General features: G+C 39.2%; 1 protein-coding gene across 2 annotated transcripts in view; it reads left to right on the forward strand.

Moving 5' to 3' along the window:
• LOC104995808 (dymeclin-like) overlaps positions 1 to 17,087 on the forward strand; it is a 64,353-nt gene that overhangs the window by 42,162 nt on the left and 5,104 nt on the right. For both annotated transcript variants that reach the window (XR_826094.1, XM_010849825.1), the window contains one exon: positions 14,884 to 14,936. Coding sequence is in view for 1 of the 2 variants with exons in the window: in XM_010849825.1 (XP_010848127.1) it covers positions 14,884 to 14,936 (53 nt within the window). In the remaining variant the exon portion in view is untranslated. The remainder of the gene's footprint in view (positions 1 to 14,883; positions 14,937 to 17,087) is intronic.

Below are 17,087 nucleotides of genomic sequence, written 5' to 3' on the forward strand. Positions count from 1 at the left end.
CCCCCCCCCAAAAAAAATAAAGTCTGACACTGTTTCCCCATCTATTTCCCATGAAGTGATGGGACCAGATGCCATGATTTTGTTTTCTGAATGTTGAGCTTTAAGCCAACTTTTTCACTCTCCACTTTCACTTTCATCAAGAGGCTTTTTAGTTCCTCTTCACTTTCTGCCATAAGGGTGGTGTCGTCTGCATATCTGAAGTGATTGATATTTCTCCTGGCAATCTTGATTCCAGCTTGTGCTTCTTCCAGCCCAACGTTCCTCATGATGTACTCTACATGTAAGTTAAATAAGCAGGGTGACAATATACAGCCTTGACGTACTCCTTTTCCTATTTGGAACCAGTCTGTTCCATGTCCAGTTCTAACTGTTGCTTCATCTTTAGCTAAAGACAGAAGAAAGGTTTCTTTTGGTTGAGGGAGTCAGGGAGGAAGGCCAGTTACAGGAAGTTACCGGGAAAAGCTCAGGCTTCTCTGTCCATGGAATTCTCTAGGCTAGAATACTGGAATGGGTAGCTGTTCCCTTCTCCACAGGATCTTCCCAAGCCGGGGATCTTCCCAATCCAGGCATTGAACCCAAGTCTCCATATCGTAGGCGGATTCTTTACCGTTGGAGCCACCAGGGAACCCCAAAAGCACAGATTACCAAAAGGTAAATCTGAATTTAAATGCCTTCTCCATTGGTAAGCGTTTCTGGAAATTTAGTCATTTTTCTCTTCCTGGTAATAGGAGACACCTTTACATAAATGAAGATTGTCTTCATAAGTGTAATTTCACCTTACAAAAAGGTAACTCTTACCTCGTTTTCTGACTTCCCTGGTGGCTCAAACGATAAAGCGTCTGCCTACAATGCGGGAGACCTGGGTTCAATCCCTGGGTCGGGAAGATCTCCTTGAGAAGGAAATGGTAACCCACTCCAGTATTCTAGCCTGGAAAATCCCATGGATGGAGGAGCCTGGTAGGCTACAGTTCATGGGGTCGCAAAGAGTCGGACACGACTGAGCGACTTTACTCACTTACTCACCTCGTTTTCAGAGCTTCTCCTGTTTCTGCAGTTCCTCAGTATAACCAACTCAAAATGATCTTTATATCAAAGAGACGTATTTTGAGGTGGCACATTCTGCTCCCCTAATTCCCAACTTTGAGACTGCCTGATTAAGTTCTATTTTTTTTTTTAATAATTTTTATTTTATTTTTGGCTGCACTGGATCTTCCTTGCTGTGTGCGGGCTTTCTCTGGTTGTGGGGAGCAGAGGCTACTCTCTAGTTGGCGGTGCGAAGGCTTCTCACTGGGGTGGCTTCTCTTGTTGTGGAGCGCGGGCTCTAGGGCACGCGGGCTTCAGTAGTTGCGGCACGTGGGCTAAGTGGTTGCCATTCCCGGGCTCAAGGGCACAGGCTCAGTAGTTGTGGTACACGGGCTTGGATGCTCCGTGGCTTTTGGGATGATCGTGGATCCGGGATCCAGCCTACGTCTTCTGTATTGGCAGGTGGATTCTGTTATCACTGAGCCACCAGGGGAGCCCCCCATTGAGTTTTACAATATAGAAGCTGAGTGAACCATTCCAAGTGAACCTTATCTCAGTGAACCATTCCAAGTCCTGAGAATAGGATCATTGTTCAGTTAAAGGGTCATGTCTCATTTCAGGATGCAGTTTTTCAAGTGAGCTTCCAAAATTAGGCCTATATGGTACAAACAATCAGATTTATTAAGAGTCATTTCTATAGAAACATAAATGAAGGTTAATGATTGAAGCAGAATGTAAGCCCAGTTTCTGAGTCTTGAGAGTAGCTGGTTAAGATTTCCAGATGTTGGGCTCAAAGAATCTTTTTTCTTTTTGTTGTAAAATATAACTAACAAAATATACCATTTTAACCATTTTTAGGTGTACATTTCACTGGCATTAAATGCATTTACACTGTGTGCAAATGATCACCATCTAGATCACCCTCTAGAACTTTTCGACTTTCCAAGTATATGCTGAAGTCTTTGAATATACTTTTTTTTTTGACCACGCTGAGAGGCACATGAGATCTTGGTTCCCTGACCAGGGATTGAACTCAGGCTCCCTGGCTTGGAAGCACAGAGTCTTAACCACTGGAACCACCAGGGAAGCCCTGAACATATCTTTTTTTGTAGAAAGTTAAACAGTTCTTTTCCTAAGTCTGCTCTTCTCATATTGGAATACTCCCAAATTCTAAATTATTTGAGTTCAAATTACTGAGAATCTGCTAAATATAAACAGTACTTAGTTGCAATTTTGAGTTTTTAAAAATAAATTATTTTCCTCTGTAGTGTGAATAATTTTTTTTAAATTTCTGATTTTATGTGGGAATCTAAATTGGTTCTGCATTTGAGAACATGATAAGATTCTTTCTTAGGTTGCATTGTTGTTCTACAACTAATTGGTAAGTTTCTTTCCTAAGATTATATACTATTCCGCCTCTTTTTCCTTTCTTTAATCTCTGAGATCCAACACCACGGCCTGACAGTTTCCACTGGCACTCTTGTGTTTCTTAAAAATTCAAAGTGTGTACAGATGAAGAATGAGACACATGGGTTGATAGAAAAGACTCAAAATAGAAAAAATATGTTGGATAGTAGAAACTGCCTGAAGGACCACAAACAATTCCTTCTGAGGCTGTATGTTGGCCCTGTGATGTAGGTCATAGGTCATTAGTTACCAGCCTAAGTGTGCAGTTTCTGTTAATTCCAGTGGTGAGTATTTTACCGGCCAAGTGTAGCCTGTCTGACCTGTTACACCAGCTGACTGAGATATTGTAAATAACTCATATATATTTTTGAGTAAAGTATTAGTTGCTCAGTTGTGTCCGACTCTTTGCGACCCCACGGACTGTAGCCTGCCAGGCTTGTCTGTCCATGGAATTCTCCAAGCAAGAAGTACGTGTGACAATTATCAGGAATAGATACTAAGTTCATTAGATGACCCATTTTATATATTCATTTTGGTTGTGGACACTTGAATTCTTGAACTACAGGCTTCATATGAAATTAACTTTGTTCCCCTACCAATGAATGTTCCTTCTTGTTTCATTTGTCACTTTTGGAAAATTGCTTGTCATCTGACACTGGTACTCTGTTGATGAATGAAGGAATGTATGCTGTAACGCTGAGCTCTGGTCTTTTTATTTTCATGTACAAACTAATGGCAGTGTCTCCCTGAGGTTGTGGTGGAGAGCAGATCTAACCATAAGGCCAGGGTTGTTTTTATTTTCTTCTGTCACCTTGTGAACTGTGGCTGATGACATCTGGACACATTTTCTGCATAAGGGGGTAGTACAATTGATCATCTCTTTTTATAATGAAAAAATATCCACAGTTTTAAAACATTTTTAATTGGAGGAGGATAATTGCTTTACAGTGTTGTGTTTCTGCCATAGAACAGCGTGAATCAGCCATAAGTATACATATGTCCCTTCTCTCTTGAGCCTCCCTCCCACCCCACCCCCCATCCCACCCCTCTAGGTTGGTTGTCTCAGAGCTGAGTTTGCTGTATCCACTACTTTTTACTTTGTATTTGCTAAGTTTCTTCATTTTCTATCACAATCGAGCATTTCGGTATCCTCTTCACTATACCATTCTTCATATTAAGGCCAGAGTTGCCATGTCAGAGGATTGTAATTCAGAGTTTAAATCCAGAGAAGTTGTAAACTCTGTACAGTGGTTCTTGATATGCCCCACCTCCACGTAAGCTAATACAAAAGTTGATTGCCTGGTACAGTGAATGATTTTACGTGGTGTTGGATAGAAATTAAAAAAAAATTATAGTGGCATGATAATTCGCCAGTTAGATGTTGCATCCTTTATGAGTTCCTCTCCATAGGCCATTTTAAAGGGGGCGGGGGGAATCTGAATTTGTCATGAAGGTTCTTATGCTTGCTTACTGTCAACATGTGCTTATCTGAATATAAAAATCATTGGATTTGGTGGAAAAGATCTGGGTTTGTAATTTTTCAGATTTAGGAATATTTGTGGGTTAAGTGACAGTTATGCATTTTGGTGGGAATGGTAATTGGTTAGATCTTTCTGGAATGCAATTTACAGTATTCACCAGAACAGAAATGTCATTGATCTAGCAATTCCATTTCTAGAATTTATATTAAGGAGATGATTGGACAAGTTTAAGAAATGTATGTAGAGAGATATATGTGTAAAGACAGTTGGTAGCAATGTTTATGATAATTGAAAATTGCTAGCAATCTAAGTGCCAGTAAGGAGATGTGATGAATGAACAAGCAAATGAAAATGGTGCACCTGCACACTGGAACAGTATACAGGCCGCAATGACGAGTGTCTATAGACACAGAAAAACCCACAGCATGTTAAGTGGTTAAAGCCAGTTACAAAGTCATTCATACAGCATAGTCTTGTTTAAGCAAGACTGTGTTTTATATATATGTATTTTAAAATGTATATATTTATATAATTCTGTTTAAGTTTTTATACCTTTATTTTTATGATTTTTAACTTGTTATTTTGAAATAATTATAGATTCATAAGAAGTTGCAAAAAAAAAAAAAAGTACAGAGAGATTTCTTTCATCCTTCCCTGTTTCCCCCAGTGGTATATCATCTTTTGTAACTCTAGTTCAGGACCCAAACCAGGAAATTGACATTGGTATAAGCCTCAAAGATTATTGAGAGTTCGGCAATTAGTGGACTCATTTGCGTCTGCATGTAGTAGTTGTTTAATCACTAAGTGGTGTCCGACTCTTTTGTAACTCCATGGACTGTAGCCTGCCAGGCTCCTCTGTTCATGAAATTTCCCAGACAGGAATACTGGAGTGGGTTGCCATTTCCTTCTCCAGGGGATCTTCCCAACCCAGGGATGGAACCTGTGTCTCCTGCTTGGCAGGCAGATTCTTTACTACCGAGCCACGCGGGAAGCCATGCGGAGCTCTGGACAGTTGTTTCACGTTAAACACCACCACAACTAGATGCATCACTATTTCATCCTGGCAGGGCTCCCCTGTGCTTTCCCTTCATAGCCACACCCATTTTTGTTTTATTGGAATATAATGCTTGCAATGTTGTGCTGTACAATGAAGTGAATCATTGTATTCACTTATGTATGTATACATATATCCCCTCCCTCTTGGACCTCCCTCTAAACACCCTCATCCCACCCCTCTTGATGGGACCCCCATCCCACCCCTGTAGGTCACCGCAGAATGCCGAGCTGAGCTCCTTTGCCTTACAGCAGGTTCCCACTAGCTGTTTTACACGTGGTAGTATATGTATGTCGGCCCCAACTCCCAATTCATCCCACTCTCCCTTTCCCCAGCCCTTTGTCTGCATGGCCATTCTCTACCTCTACTCCTGCCCTAGAAAATAGGTTCATCCGTTGTTTCTACCTTCCCCATCTCTAAACCCTGGCAGCCACTAATCAGTTTCCTGTCTCTATGATTTTTTTTATTTCAGGAAGGTTATTTAGAATCATACACTATGTAACATTTTGAGATTGGCTCTTCACTCAGCATGTATCCTTGAGTTCTCTTCAAGTTGTTGTGTATATCATAGTTTACTCCTTTTTTTTTTTTTTTTTGCTGAGTAGTATTCTGCTGTGTATATACTATAGTTTGTTTAAACAGTGACCTATTGAAGGACATCTGGATTGTTTCCAGTTTTTGGTTTTTATGAATAAATCTTCATGAACATTTGTGTCCAGGTTTTTGTCCAGGTTTTTGTGTGAACGTAAGTTTTTATTTCTTTGAGATAAATACTTAAGAGTACAATTACCAGGTTATGTGGTAAACATTTAGTTTTATACAGGACTGCCAAAACTGTTGTCCAGAGTGGCTGTATCATTTTACATTCTCTGAGTAATGTATGTACTATCCGGTTTCTCTAAATCCTTGCCTGCATTTGATGCTATCACTCTTGTTTATTATTTTAACAGCTCTGATAGGTGTTTAGCGTTACCTCACGGTGGTTTTAGCATAGTTCGTTTTTGCAGTAACAAATAAAAATCAATTTCCTTTTTAAAAAAGAAAAATTGCCTTGATTTAAGTTTCTTTTCTGCCACTTATTAAACATCATTTAATACTGAGAAGTTTTGCTAGGTGAATAAGGAATATTGATTTCCTTTGTAATCCACTGGGGTTGTGATTCTACTGTAATAACATATTACTGGAAATAAAATCAAAGCAGATCATCTGCCATTGTTTGACATAGCTGTTTTGATGCTATTTCAAAATGTAGAACTACTTCAAAAATTACTACATTATGCTGTCTACTTCCCCTCTGCCCTGTAGAGAGGAGAAAGGTGAAGATTGGTAGATTACTTATAAGATGCATTAAGGAATAAATAAATGCAAAGTTGACAGTTTAACATTCATGGATTTGTTTCCATTTGTTGTTGCGTATGTGGAGCTGAGTGCTGAGTACTTTCTGTGTAGTGTGAATTGCACTCTTAAGCATTTATCTCAAAAAAATAAAAACTTACGTTCACACAAAAACCTGTACTTTCCGAGTACATTATAATGTAGCCCTCAGAGCTATCCTATCAGATAGTCGCATTCTTACCTTCATTTACACGTGAGGAAACTGAGTATCTTGGCCAGTCCTACCAATTGGAATGAGGAAGCTGGAATTGAAATATGTGGCTTTGGAATTTTTCATATATGGGGGCATACGTTGTCTTCAGTAATGGGAATGGTTGGAAATCTTATGCCAGAATGAGTTTGTTAATTGATGGTAATGGTTAAATTGAGAGGTAGCACACTTGGGGTACAAGAATTGAAAGTGACCAGCCTGTAAATCTAGTGGCTGTAGAGTCATCCATATTATTTCCGTTGCTATTTCTTCCTAGTGTTCCAATTTGGTGTATTATTTTAGTGGAATTCAACTAGAATTTTTAAAGATAATGTACTTGACTGAGTTCTGCTCTAGTACCAGTTAGTGGTTTATCCAAGCTTACTGGCCCAACAGTGGGCAACACTGGTCAGTCAGAGTGGTTGCTGGGTGAGCGCACGGTTAGGCTTTGTTGTAGGCACCTCTGGGGGCACTATTATTGTTGTTGTTGCTGGTCACATTATCTTTTGTCTTTTGCTAAAAATCTGAGGATGATTGAAGACATTTAACCATCGTATACCTGAAGCACCTTGCTGGTGCTATTAAGAGTTCTGTTAGTGTATATTTTTGAGTGTCTGTTTATTGGTTTCCTAGTTTATGTAGGATAAAATCCAAACTCCTTAAGGTGGTATTAAAGTTCTTCTCTCTTTTGCTTTTTTTTTTTTTTTTTTTACCTTGCAGGGCTTCGCTGCTACCTACTCTCCCCACTTACTTTCTCATGGCTTTCTCATGGTGAATGTTGGTACACTCAGCAGAGGTGGCGGAGATGACATTGATTATTTGAGACATAACTTAGAAGTCGTCCAGCCGTGTTACTGATACTCAGTGGGGCCTTTTGTTGTGGAAACTCTCACTGGAGTGGGTAGAGAATGAGAGGTTGGTGTTGATGACAGTTCTCTCCCGAGGGATAGTCTCTTCATGAAATCAGAGCAGAGAAGGGGATAGACTTAGGATACAGCCCAGAAATGGCTGTGGTAATGTTTAAAGAACTTTCCTGAAGTTTTGAAAATCTTGATAACCATTCCCTCACTGAATTATCTTCAGGAAAGCCAGTGGAGATTCTTAAAACTGGACAAAGCCCTAGACCAGTTTCAGACACTCCCATGTGCATGACAGATTCTCGAGCGTGGCTCTTCAGCTCCATCGGTCCTGTTGTCCACGGGGATGTCACCTGTAAAACTGAGATTCCTGTTCTGTGCATCCATCTGGTTTTGTTGCTGCTGGAGTGATAGCGCTCTGAGAAGGAGGAGCCTCGTCTGCTCTCACATACAGGGATTGCTTTGGACAGAGCCACACCTGATCCTTAGATCAATAAGATTGTTTATCTAGAGTTTAGTTCCCTTAGCAAATGTTTGCTTGAGGTGACTAGTTTTCAGTATTTATTCCTAATCTCCCATTAATGACGTTTCAGATGAACCTGGTTGTGGAGTTAATGTATACAGGAAGTTTGAAGACGTCTGCGATGTTAATTTATTTAATCTGTATTGGTGTGAATATTCAACTGCTGCTTCTTTGCCCCCTTGTTGTATGCTTCTGGTGCCCCAGAAGCATTGTTGCTTTCAGAAACAGTATTCAGTTTCTAATTGTAATTGTCTTGGAAACAGGCATATTTTTCAGTTGAGTTTTACTTTTATTTACTGCAAATGATGATTTGTTAGTTGCCTGCTGCCAGAACATCTGAGCTCATTTGTTTAATTCAACGGTACTGTGCATAGATGCCTGTAACACGCGGCAGCAGTTACCAACCACCCCAGTTGCTTACCACCCCTTTTTAGCTCTAAATCAAGCAAATGGGAAAGAAGATTATTCTTAAAATGTTCCAAGAAGTTTAGAAAATTGGAGGATAGGAGGAAAGGAATTCTATTATAACAGTCAGTGTGTTGCTTTTGGCAAGGGCGTCCCTGGCTGATTTCCTTTGTAGAAATAACACTTCAGAGTGCAGAAAATGCAACAAACAGAGCTCTGTAAATCCTTAATTTCATAGGTAACTGTCATGTGTTTTTCTTCTGGCTGAGCCACTGTATCAGGCGTGGTGGGGGAAGGCATGGGTGAAGAAGACACTTTCCCTCTTCTCACGGAGCTTATAGTCTGGACATTCAAGACGCTGTGACCTGTGGTGGTGCTTTTTGAGGAGATGTGGTGGCTGGGTATAAGCTGTGTTGGATCGTGGCCATCTGTAGGGGACCCAGGCCCTAGGAGCCTAATCGCAGAATGGCAGTGCTGGCCGGCTCACCACCAGACAGAGCTTTCCAACAAAGGTGGGATAGTTCCCTGAGTGACCAGATATATTATTTTACATTTGGAAACAAATCTGGTTTTGAATTGTGCTGGAGAAGACTCTTGAGGGTCTCTACCACTGCAAGGTAGATTGACCAAACCAGTCAATCCTAAAGGAAATCAACCCTGAATAGTCATTGGAAGGACTGATGCTGAAGCTGAAGCTCCAATACTTTGGCCACCTGGTAGAAACAGCCACCTCATCAGAAAAGACCATGATGGTGGGAAAGACTGAAGGCAGGAGGAGAAAAGACAACAGGATGAGATGATAGAATGGCATCACCAACTCAGTGTACATGAGTTTGAGCAAATCTGGGAGATAGTGAAGGACAGGGCAGCCTGGCATGCTGCAATCCGTGGAGTCGCAAAGATTGGACCTGAATTAGTGTCTGAACAACAATAACAAAGGTGTCTTTAAAAATATTTTAATAAAAAATTAAACTTGGGGGTGGACATTGCCTTGAAATCTAGAGAATGTGAAGTGTTTCCTGAGGGACGGGAAAGGAATTAATTTTGTCCTCTTAAGTGCCTGACAAAAGGCTTTCATTGATTTGGTGCATTTTTATTAAGTGCCTCTTTTGTACTAGGCTGGGACTGTGTTGATGAGCCAGGAGCCCCCTGTCTAGTGGGGGACATAGATAACTGGTTTGTCTTGCTACAGGGTGCTCAGTTTCATGATTGAGTACTTTTGGGATAGAAACCAGGCTTCTTGCCAGGGCTTAGGTAATCAGAGGTGGTTCCCTGAAGGAAATGGTGTCCAAACCATCCTCACTGATACATGTTGGAATTAATTCTTTTTTCAGGCTAATACTGTATTCAAAAGAAACCAGAACCTTGTTTTGGTTTTTGTTTTGTGAACACTCAGTACCTTTCTGTTGAGTGTAAGTTGAGAAACTGAACTCTGTACTCCAGCCATCTGGTATATTTCTCCAGACTTGTAGTTAGTTTACTGTTCTCCAGTGTTGACTAACCTCTGCTTCCCTAAATCTGCCAGGCTGTCTGTGACTGCCATGCCTTTGCATACACATTCCTTGTGTCTTGAAAGTCTTCCCTTTTTGTCTGCCCAGCTGCCTTCTCTTCCTCCTTCGGGACAGTTACTTCTTCCGGGATGCCTTTCTTAACTGCTCATAGGGTGGGTTGGGTGCACCTCCCGGAAGCTCATGCATAGGGCTGGGTTTGATCTCTGTACTTTCCCTGCACCAGAGTCTGGTTCTTCACTCCAGTGTGTAGCCTGGAGGCAGAGACAGCATATTTCACAGAGCCCGGCATGTCCTGGGCACCCAGGCAGTGTTTGTTGAACAAGTAAATTCTGAAGCTTTTGAAGGTTATAGCCACATGTGTATAATTGAAGCTCTTGGTTCCAGCTGGTTTTAAGAGAGTGTTACTGACTGAAGAAAGTAGACATACCAGTGAAACAGATTTTATACATGTGGTCTAGTTATTAACCTCATAAAACTCTTTACAATCTTATGCATTTTATACCTCTTTATTTTTATTTTTTGCCCAAGTAACCCATAAACTGAGTAATTCATAGTTCCTACTTGTTGCCAACTACTAATGTGTATTATTAAATCTGACCACAGTGATGTGTTAATTAGAAGTCTTTTGCTTATTAGCAGAAATCAATTTGATTTAGCATATGTCAGTAAAAGGAAGGGGCTTATGTGATGAAGAGACAGGACTGTCTCGTAGAATCCCAGAAACACAGCTAGGCTTTAGGAAGAGCTGGTCCTAAGAATTAGAATCCTGAGTGTCCTTTTTGTTTATCTCTGCCACTCCATGGATAGAGGATGGCTTCCTGTAACCCTCAGCTTGGCAGCCCATTTCCAGCCATGTGGATAACCCATCTTTCCATCTCAATTCCAAATTCCCTAAGACTCTGGCATAGCTTAGACTCTGATCCAGTCAGCTGTGGCTGGGAAGTGGGGTCAGGCTGAACAAGCCTATCTGCCTCTGCTCACCCCTGAGGAGTAAGTTGGTGGGACTGTAGAAGAAAGGGAAGGGACGACAGCAGACAGATAATGTGTGGTGGGCAGATACTCCAGAAATACCTAATGCAGGGATAAAGACCCAGGGACATATGAACAGTTGGACTGTACAATCATTTCTAGGTAATTTTGGCTAAGAGTTTTTCAATCTTAGAAGAAACTTTAAAGATTTACTTTGAAAAAATATTTATCTTTGAATATGAATATAATTTGGGGCTTCCCTGGTGGCTCAGAGGGTAAAGTGTCTGCCTGCAATGCAGGAGACCCAGGTTTGATCCCTGGGTTGGGAAGATCCCTTGGAGAAGGAAATGGCAACCCACTCCAGTATTCTTGCCTGGAGAACCCCACGGATGGAGGAGCCTGGTGGGTTACAGTCCACGGGGTCGCAAAGAGTCAGACACTACTGAGCGACTTCATTTTCTTTTCTTGAGATTCTTAAGGTAATAGCATATTCACTGAAGTAGTTAGTTCTAGCTTTGTGTGTATGATGGGGAAACAGTGGAAACAGTGTCAGACTTTATTTTTTGGGGGCTCCAAAATCACTGCAGATGGTGACTGCAGCCATGAAATTAAAAGACTCTTACTCTTTGGAAGGAACGTTATGACCAACCTAGATAGCATATTCAAAAGCAGAGACATTACTTTGCCAACAAAGGTCCGTCTAGTCAAGGCTATGGTTTTTCCTGTGGTCATGTATGGATGTGAGAGTTGGACTGTGAAGAAGGCTGAGCACTGAAGAATTGATGCTTTTGAACTGTGGTGTTGGAGAAGACTCTTGAGAGTCCCTTGGACTGCAAGGAGATCCAACCAGTCCATTGTGAAGGAGATCAGCCCTGGGTGTTCTTTGGAAGGAATGATGCTAAAGCTGAAACTCCAGTACTCTGGCCACCTCGTGCGAAGAGTTGACTCATTGGAAAAGACTCTGATGCTGGGAGGGATTGGGGGCAGGAGGAGAAGGGGACGACAGAGGATGAGATGGCTGGATGGCATCACTGACTCAATGGACGTGAGTCTGGGTGAACTCCAGGAGTTGGTGATGGACAGGGAGGCCTGGCATGCTGTGATTCATGGGGTCACAAAGAGTCAGACACGACTGAGTGACTGAACTGAACTGAACAACACTTCTTATGCATGATGCTGACTTCAGTTGCTGGGAGACAAGTTCTGGAGTAGCTTTAATAGATATAAAAGGTTAGACTGGCATGTATGTGAAGTTTTCTAGTAGCCACATTAAAAATGTAAAATGAAACAGGTGGAATTCATTTTGAAAGTATATTTTATTTGGCTCAACATATCCCCAGAGTTACAATTTCATGAACATAAGGACTAATAATGAAGTATTTTCTGTTTTTTTAACAATCTTTGAAATCTGGTATGTATTTTGTATTCCAGTGCATCTCGGTTTGGACTGGTCACATTTCAAGTGGTCAGTTACTACGTGTAACTAGTGGTTACCATATTGGACAGCATAGTTACAGAAACCGTTAAAGTAATCCATTTTCTTTCATAGTTTCTCTAAAATTTTCTTGTCAAAGGCGTCCGTACTTATGGATTGTTCTTTTCAAAATATGCTTCAGCAGCAACAACAGAGCACCCTGGGAGGTAGGGATTTTTCAGCTCGCCCTGAAAGAGTTGCCCATGTGGAGGATTTGCCGTGTGCCATGTGTATTGGCAGAAAAGAACAACATTTTCAAACCAGTTACCACGCTGTTAAAGGCTGGTTCTTGTTCTTCCTAGACTACTGATTCCTGGAATGTTACTTAAACTCCTTTGGAAGCCTCTGTTTGCTTATCTATTAAAATAGGGTTTTTAACTGTCCTGCTCATTAGAAAAGGTTTTCATATGCTAATAAATTTGAAAGGGCTTTGAAAAACTTCAGTTTTTATGTTACACAAGCGGAAAGCATTATTTTTATTTATTAACAGGGAAAAAAGTACTGCATTTTGGCATCAGTAGTAGCTATCATTGAGGTTTTACTTTATGCCAGGCACTGTTCTAAGTGCTATATTACATAATTTAATAATAACAACACCTTTTGAAGCAGGTACTTTTTTTTTTTTTTAATAATTTCTGTTTTATGTATGAGAAAGCTAAAAGTTAAATCATCCCAAGTTTACACAGCTAGTAAGCCGTTGAATTGGAATGCACTTTGTTTTAATTGTGGCAGAATACATATAATGTAAAATGTATCATTTTAACCATTTCTAAGTGTTCACTTCTGTGATATATGTACATTCACATTGCTGTTTAATTATCTCCACTATCCATCTTGGGAACTTTTTCATCTTCCCCAACTGAAACTCCATACTCACCACATACTAGCTTGCCATCTCCCTGCTCCCCACCTCACTGTTCCCAAACATGCCAGCAGCAGCCACCTTTCTACTTCGTCTCTATGGGCTGCCTACTCTAGGAACCTTACATATGTGGAGTCATACAATATTTGTCTTTTTGTGACTGGCTTATTTCACGTACCGTAATGTCTTCAGTGTACATCCATGTTGTAGCGTGTGTCAGGATTTTCCTTTGTAAGGCCGAAGTTTGTGCCAGCGTTCATCCTTTGGTGGACGTTTTGTTGCTTCTACCTTTTGGCTGTCGTGAGTAGTGCTGCTGTGTATCAGTGTACAATATCTCTCCGACTCTGCGCCTTTAATCCTTTTGGGTGTATGTATACCCAGAAGTGGAACTGCTGGATCATATGGTAGTTCTGTTTTTGATTTTTTGAAAAATTGGCATACTGTTTTTCACAGTACTTGCTCCATTTTGCATAACCGTCAGCAGTACACAAGGCTCCCAGCTTCTCTACATACCCTCCAACACTTTTTTTCATTTTCTTTTCCTTCTCTTTAAAAAAAAAATGGATGTGAAGTAGTAATAATTGTGGTTTTGATCCGCATTTCTCTAAATGACTAGTGATATTGAACATCTCTTTTCTTATACCTGTTGGCTATTTTTATGTCTTTGGAAACATAAAGTTGCAAAATCTGAATCCTTTGCAGATATTTAAATTGCTTTTTTGTTGTTGTTGTTGTTGAGTCAGAGTTTTTTAAAAATATATTTTGGATATTAATGCCTTATCAGCTATATGATTTGCAAATATTTTCTCTCATTTGGTTGGTTTGACTTTTCACTCTGATGATAGTATCCCTTGATATGCAAAAGTTTTTAATTTTGGTGTGGTCCATTTGTTTTCTTTTGATGCGTATGTTTTTGGTGTCATATGTAAGAAACCACTGCTGAATCCACTGTCATGAAGCTTCCCTACTTTTTAAACCTAAGAGGTTTATGTCTGTCTCTGTCTATGCCTCCTGTCTCTGTGTCAGTTTGCATCTGCCTCCGTTTTTCTATATATTTATAAATTATTGGAGTTTATATATGTGTTTTGTCTCTTGCTTTGTTTCTTTTTCATTGTTTTGAACTGTTTGAAAATATTATAAAAAATAATGGCATTTATCTAAAGAAGTTTAATCCTATGATAAGTACTTCCCTTGAAGCTGGGCACATGAGTTTCCCGCCTTGTGCTCTGCGTTTGGAAATACCTTTCTTGAATTTTTCTGTAAGTCCCTCCAGTCCCACCCCTCCTCTCTGCTTATGTACCTAAAAGGCAGTGCACCCCAATTGCTTTTTTTTAGGCGTTTCATGTTGAGAATTATAGTAAATTTTTTAATTACATTGAGAATAGAAGCTTTATTTTGCTGATGTTATTATTTACCAATGTACACTGTCTTTTCCTTCTGAGTTTTTCTTATGTTTATTTTTATATATTCCTTTAACTGGTTAGTATGAACATGATTGAAAGTAAAAGTCGCTCAGTCATGTCCAACACTTTGTGACCCCATGGACTATACAATCCATGAAATTCTCCAGGCCAGAGTACTGGAGTGGGTAGCCTTTCCCTTCTCCAGGGGATCTTCCCGATCGAGGAATTGAACTCATGTCTCCTGCATTGCAGGTGGATTATGATTAGTGTTATAGTTAGGAACATGATTAGTGTTATAGTTATTAATTACCTTTCTTCTCTTTCTCCAGTACTGAGTTGAAGCTCCTAGAGGAGGCAACCATTTCAGTCTGCAGATCTTTAGGTAAGGAGGAAAAACGAGTGTGTGTGTGTGTGTGTGTGTATGTGTGTGTGTAATGTGAGGCAGTTATTTTAAAATTTCTGTTAACAAATTTTGTTACTGCAGTATGAATTGAATTAATGAAGTGGTATGTTTTTGATGATGATAATTATAATAGTACTAATTATTCTTGGTGCTCATTGATGCCACTGGAGGGTACCATTCAGTTACCAGCAGTGAGACACATGGTTGCGTAATTTGCAGTCATGGTAATGGACTCTGCTAAGACATAGAGCTTGTTCTTTTTGCAAATTTTGAAATACTGAGAAACCCCAAATATTGTTTGTTTTGTAGTTGCACGTATAGGTCCTAGAGAATATAGGATCACTCATCCTTTGCCAGTTGCAAAAGATGCTGTTGTTGGTTATGTTAACTAGAATAATTATTACTCATTAATAGGAAAATATATTCGGAAGCTCCTCAAGTTAGTAATAACAACCTTGTGTTAATGGTAAAGTGCCTGAGCTCTGGAATTATTTAATGGTCTTAATTATAGCTCTGCTACTTAATTATTAGCTGAGCTTTAATTTCTTAATCTAAATTGCAGAATTTTCATGAGGAAAAGTCAGATAACATGAAATATCCAGTACAGTGCCTAGCATTTGTCATTATTCATTATTTCTGTCAATAAATGTTACCTTCTTTGGACCTCACTTCTCAAATACTTTACTTTCAAATTGGTAACAATTGGAAAGACATGTATGCCTTAAAAAATGTGGATAATTATAGTTACATTTCATTGTTGCTTTGAAAATTAGAGATAATATATCTGTGAAACAAGTGGTGTACAAGAGCTTAATGAGTGATGACAAGCTTGTTTTTAAATCAAGCTTATGGATATGCTCCATGTAAGCTAACTCCCATTTAACTTACTCTGCCAAAAACAGTCTTTGATGAAATATTTTTGCTTTTAAAAACAAATTATGTTGGTAATGATAGAGGTGTTATTATAATAGTTGCCTTGAATTTTTTCTTCAGTTATAACCATAGATTTTGAGAATTTTGTATTAAATAGAGCTGACTTTCAAAAACCTGTGTGACAGTTTGCTGAAAATTAATTTTGTGTAACAATGATATCAATGCAGTTATTATGATATAGTTTTTAAGTGACCTTGGGGTTTTTACAAAAATAGCATTTTTAAATTGGGAATAATACTTATTAATACAATGTGGAAAGCATACTAAAATGTAAAAAAGGCAGTATTTGTTCATATTCCACAACCTTTTTAAAGCTGTTGATAATATTTTGCCTTCTGTTATTTCTTCTTTGGATAAACATTTGCATACATATTAAATACACTATTTCAATCTGTGTTTTTCACTTGATATTATATGTTTAAGTATGTCATTCTGTATTTAAAACCACTTTGGAGAATAGCAAAAAAAAAATCACTGCTATCTTTTGTGATAAGATCAAAATCTTAGCAGAGTAGAGTATTCTGTGTGTATTGATTTATATGCACAGTTTTATGTAAGTGATATTATTTATATGTTATTTTCACTTAGCAGTACTCAGGAGCTTCTTTTTATGTCAATAGATATAAATCTGTATAGATTTATTTGAGGGTTTTGTGGGTATATGACAATTCTCTTTTATTTTTTGGTCTGAAAATGTTTTCATTTTTCCTTTACTTTTGGAAGATAGGTGTGCTGGGTGTAGAATTCTAGGTTGGCGGAAATTCTTTCCATACTTTAAGGACACCATTCTGTTATTTTTCTGGTTGTTCTCATTTTGTTGAGATTAAAGCTGTCAGTGTTAGTGTTGTTCTTTTGGAAAAAAAAAAAAAAGGGGGTTTTCCTTCTGGATACTTTTGCATTTTTCTTTTTTAATCCTTTGGTTTTCAGCATCTTAGAATGTGCTCAGGAGTATCTTTCCTTCCTTCCTTCTTCCCTTTGTACCTTTTTCCTTCCTCTTTCCTCCCTCCTCCCTGCTTGTTAGATCTGTGGTTTCATGTCTTCCATCAATTTTGGAAAATTCTCAGCCATTGTTGGTTTATATTAATACATTATTTCTGTCTTGTTCTGTCTTTTCTCTCCTTCAAGGGTCTCTGTTATACTTCTGTTAACATTTTCACTATGTCCCATATATTTGTTAGGCTCTTTTTTTTTTTTTTT

Source organism: Bison bison, unplaced genomic scaffold (genome assembly GCF_000754665.1).
Source record: "Bison bison bison isolate TAMUID 2011002044 unplaced genomic scaffold, Bison_UMD1.0 scf7180017864287, whole genome shotgun sequence".
In the NCBI taxonomy this organism is placed as follows: domain Eukaryota; kingdom Metazoa; phylum Chordata; class Mammalia; order Artiodactyla; family Bovidae; genus Bison; species Bison bison.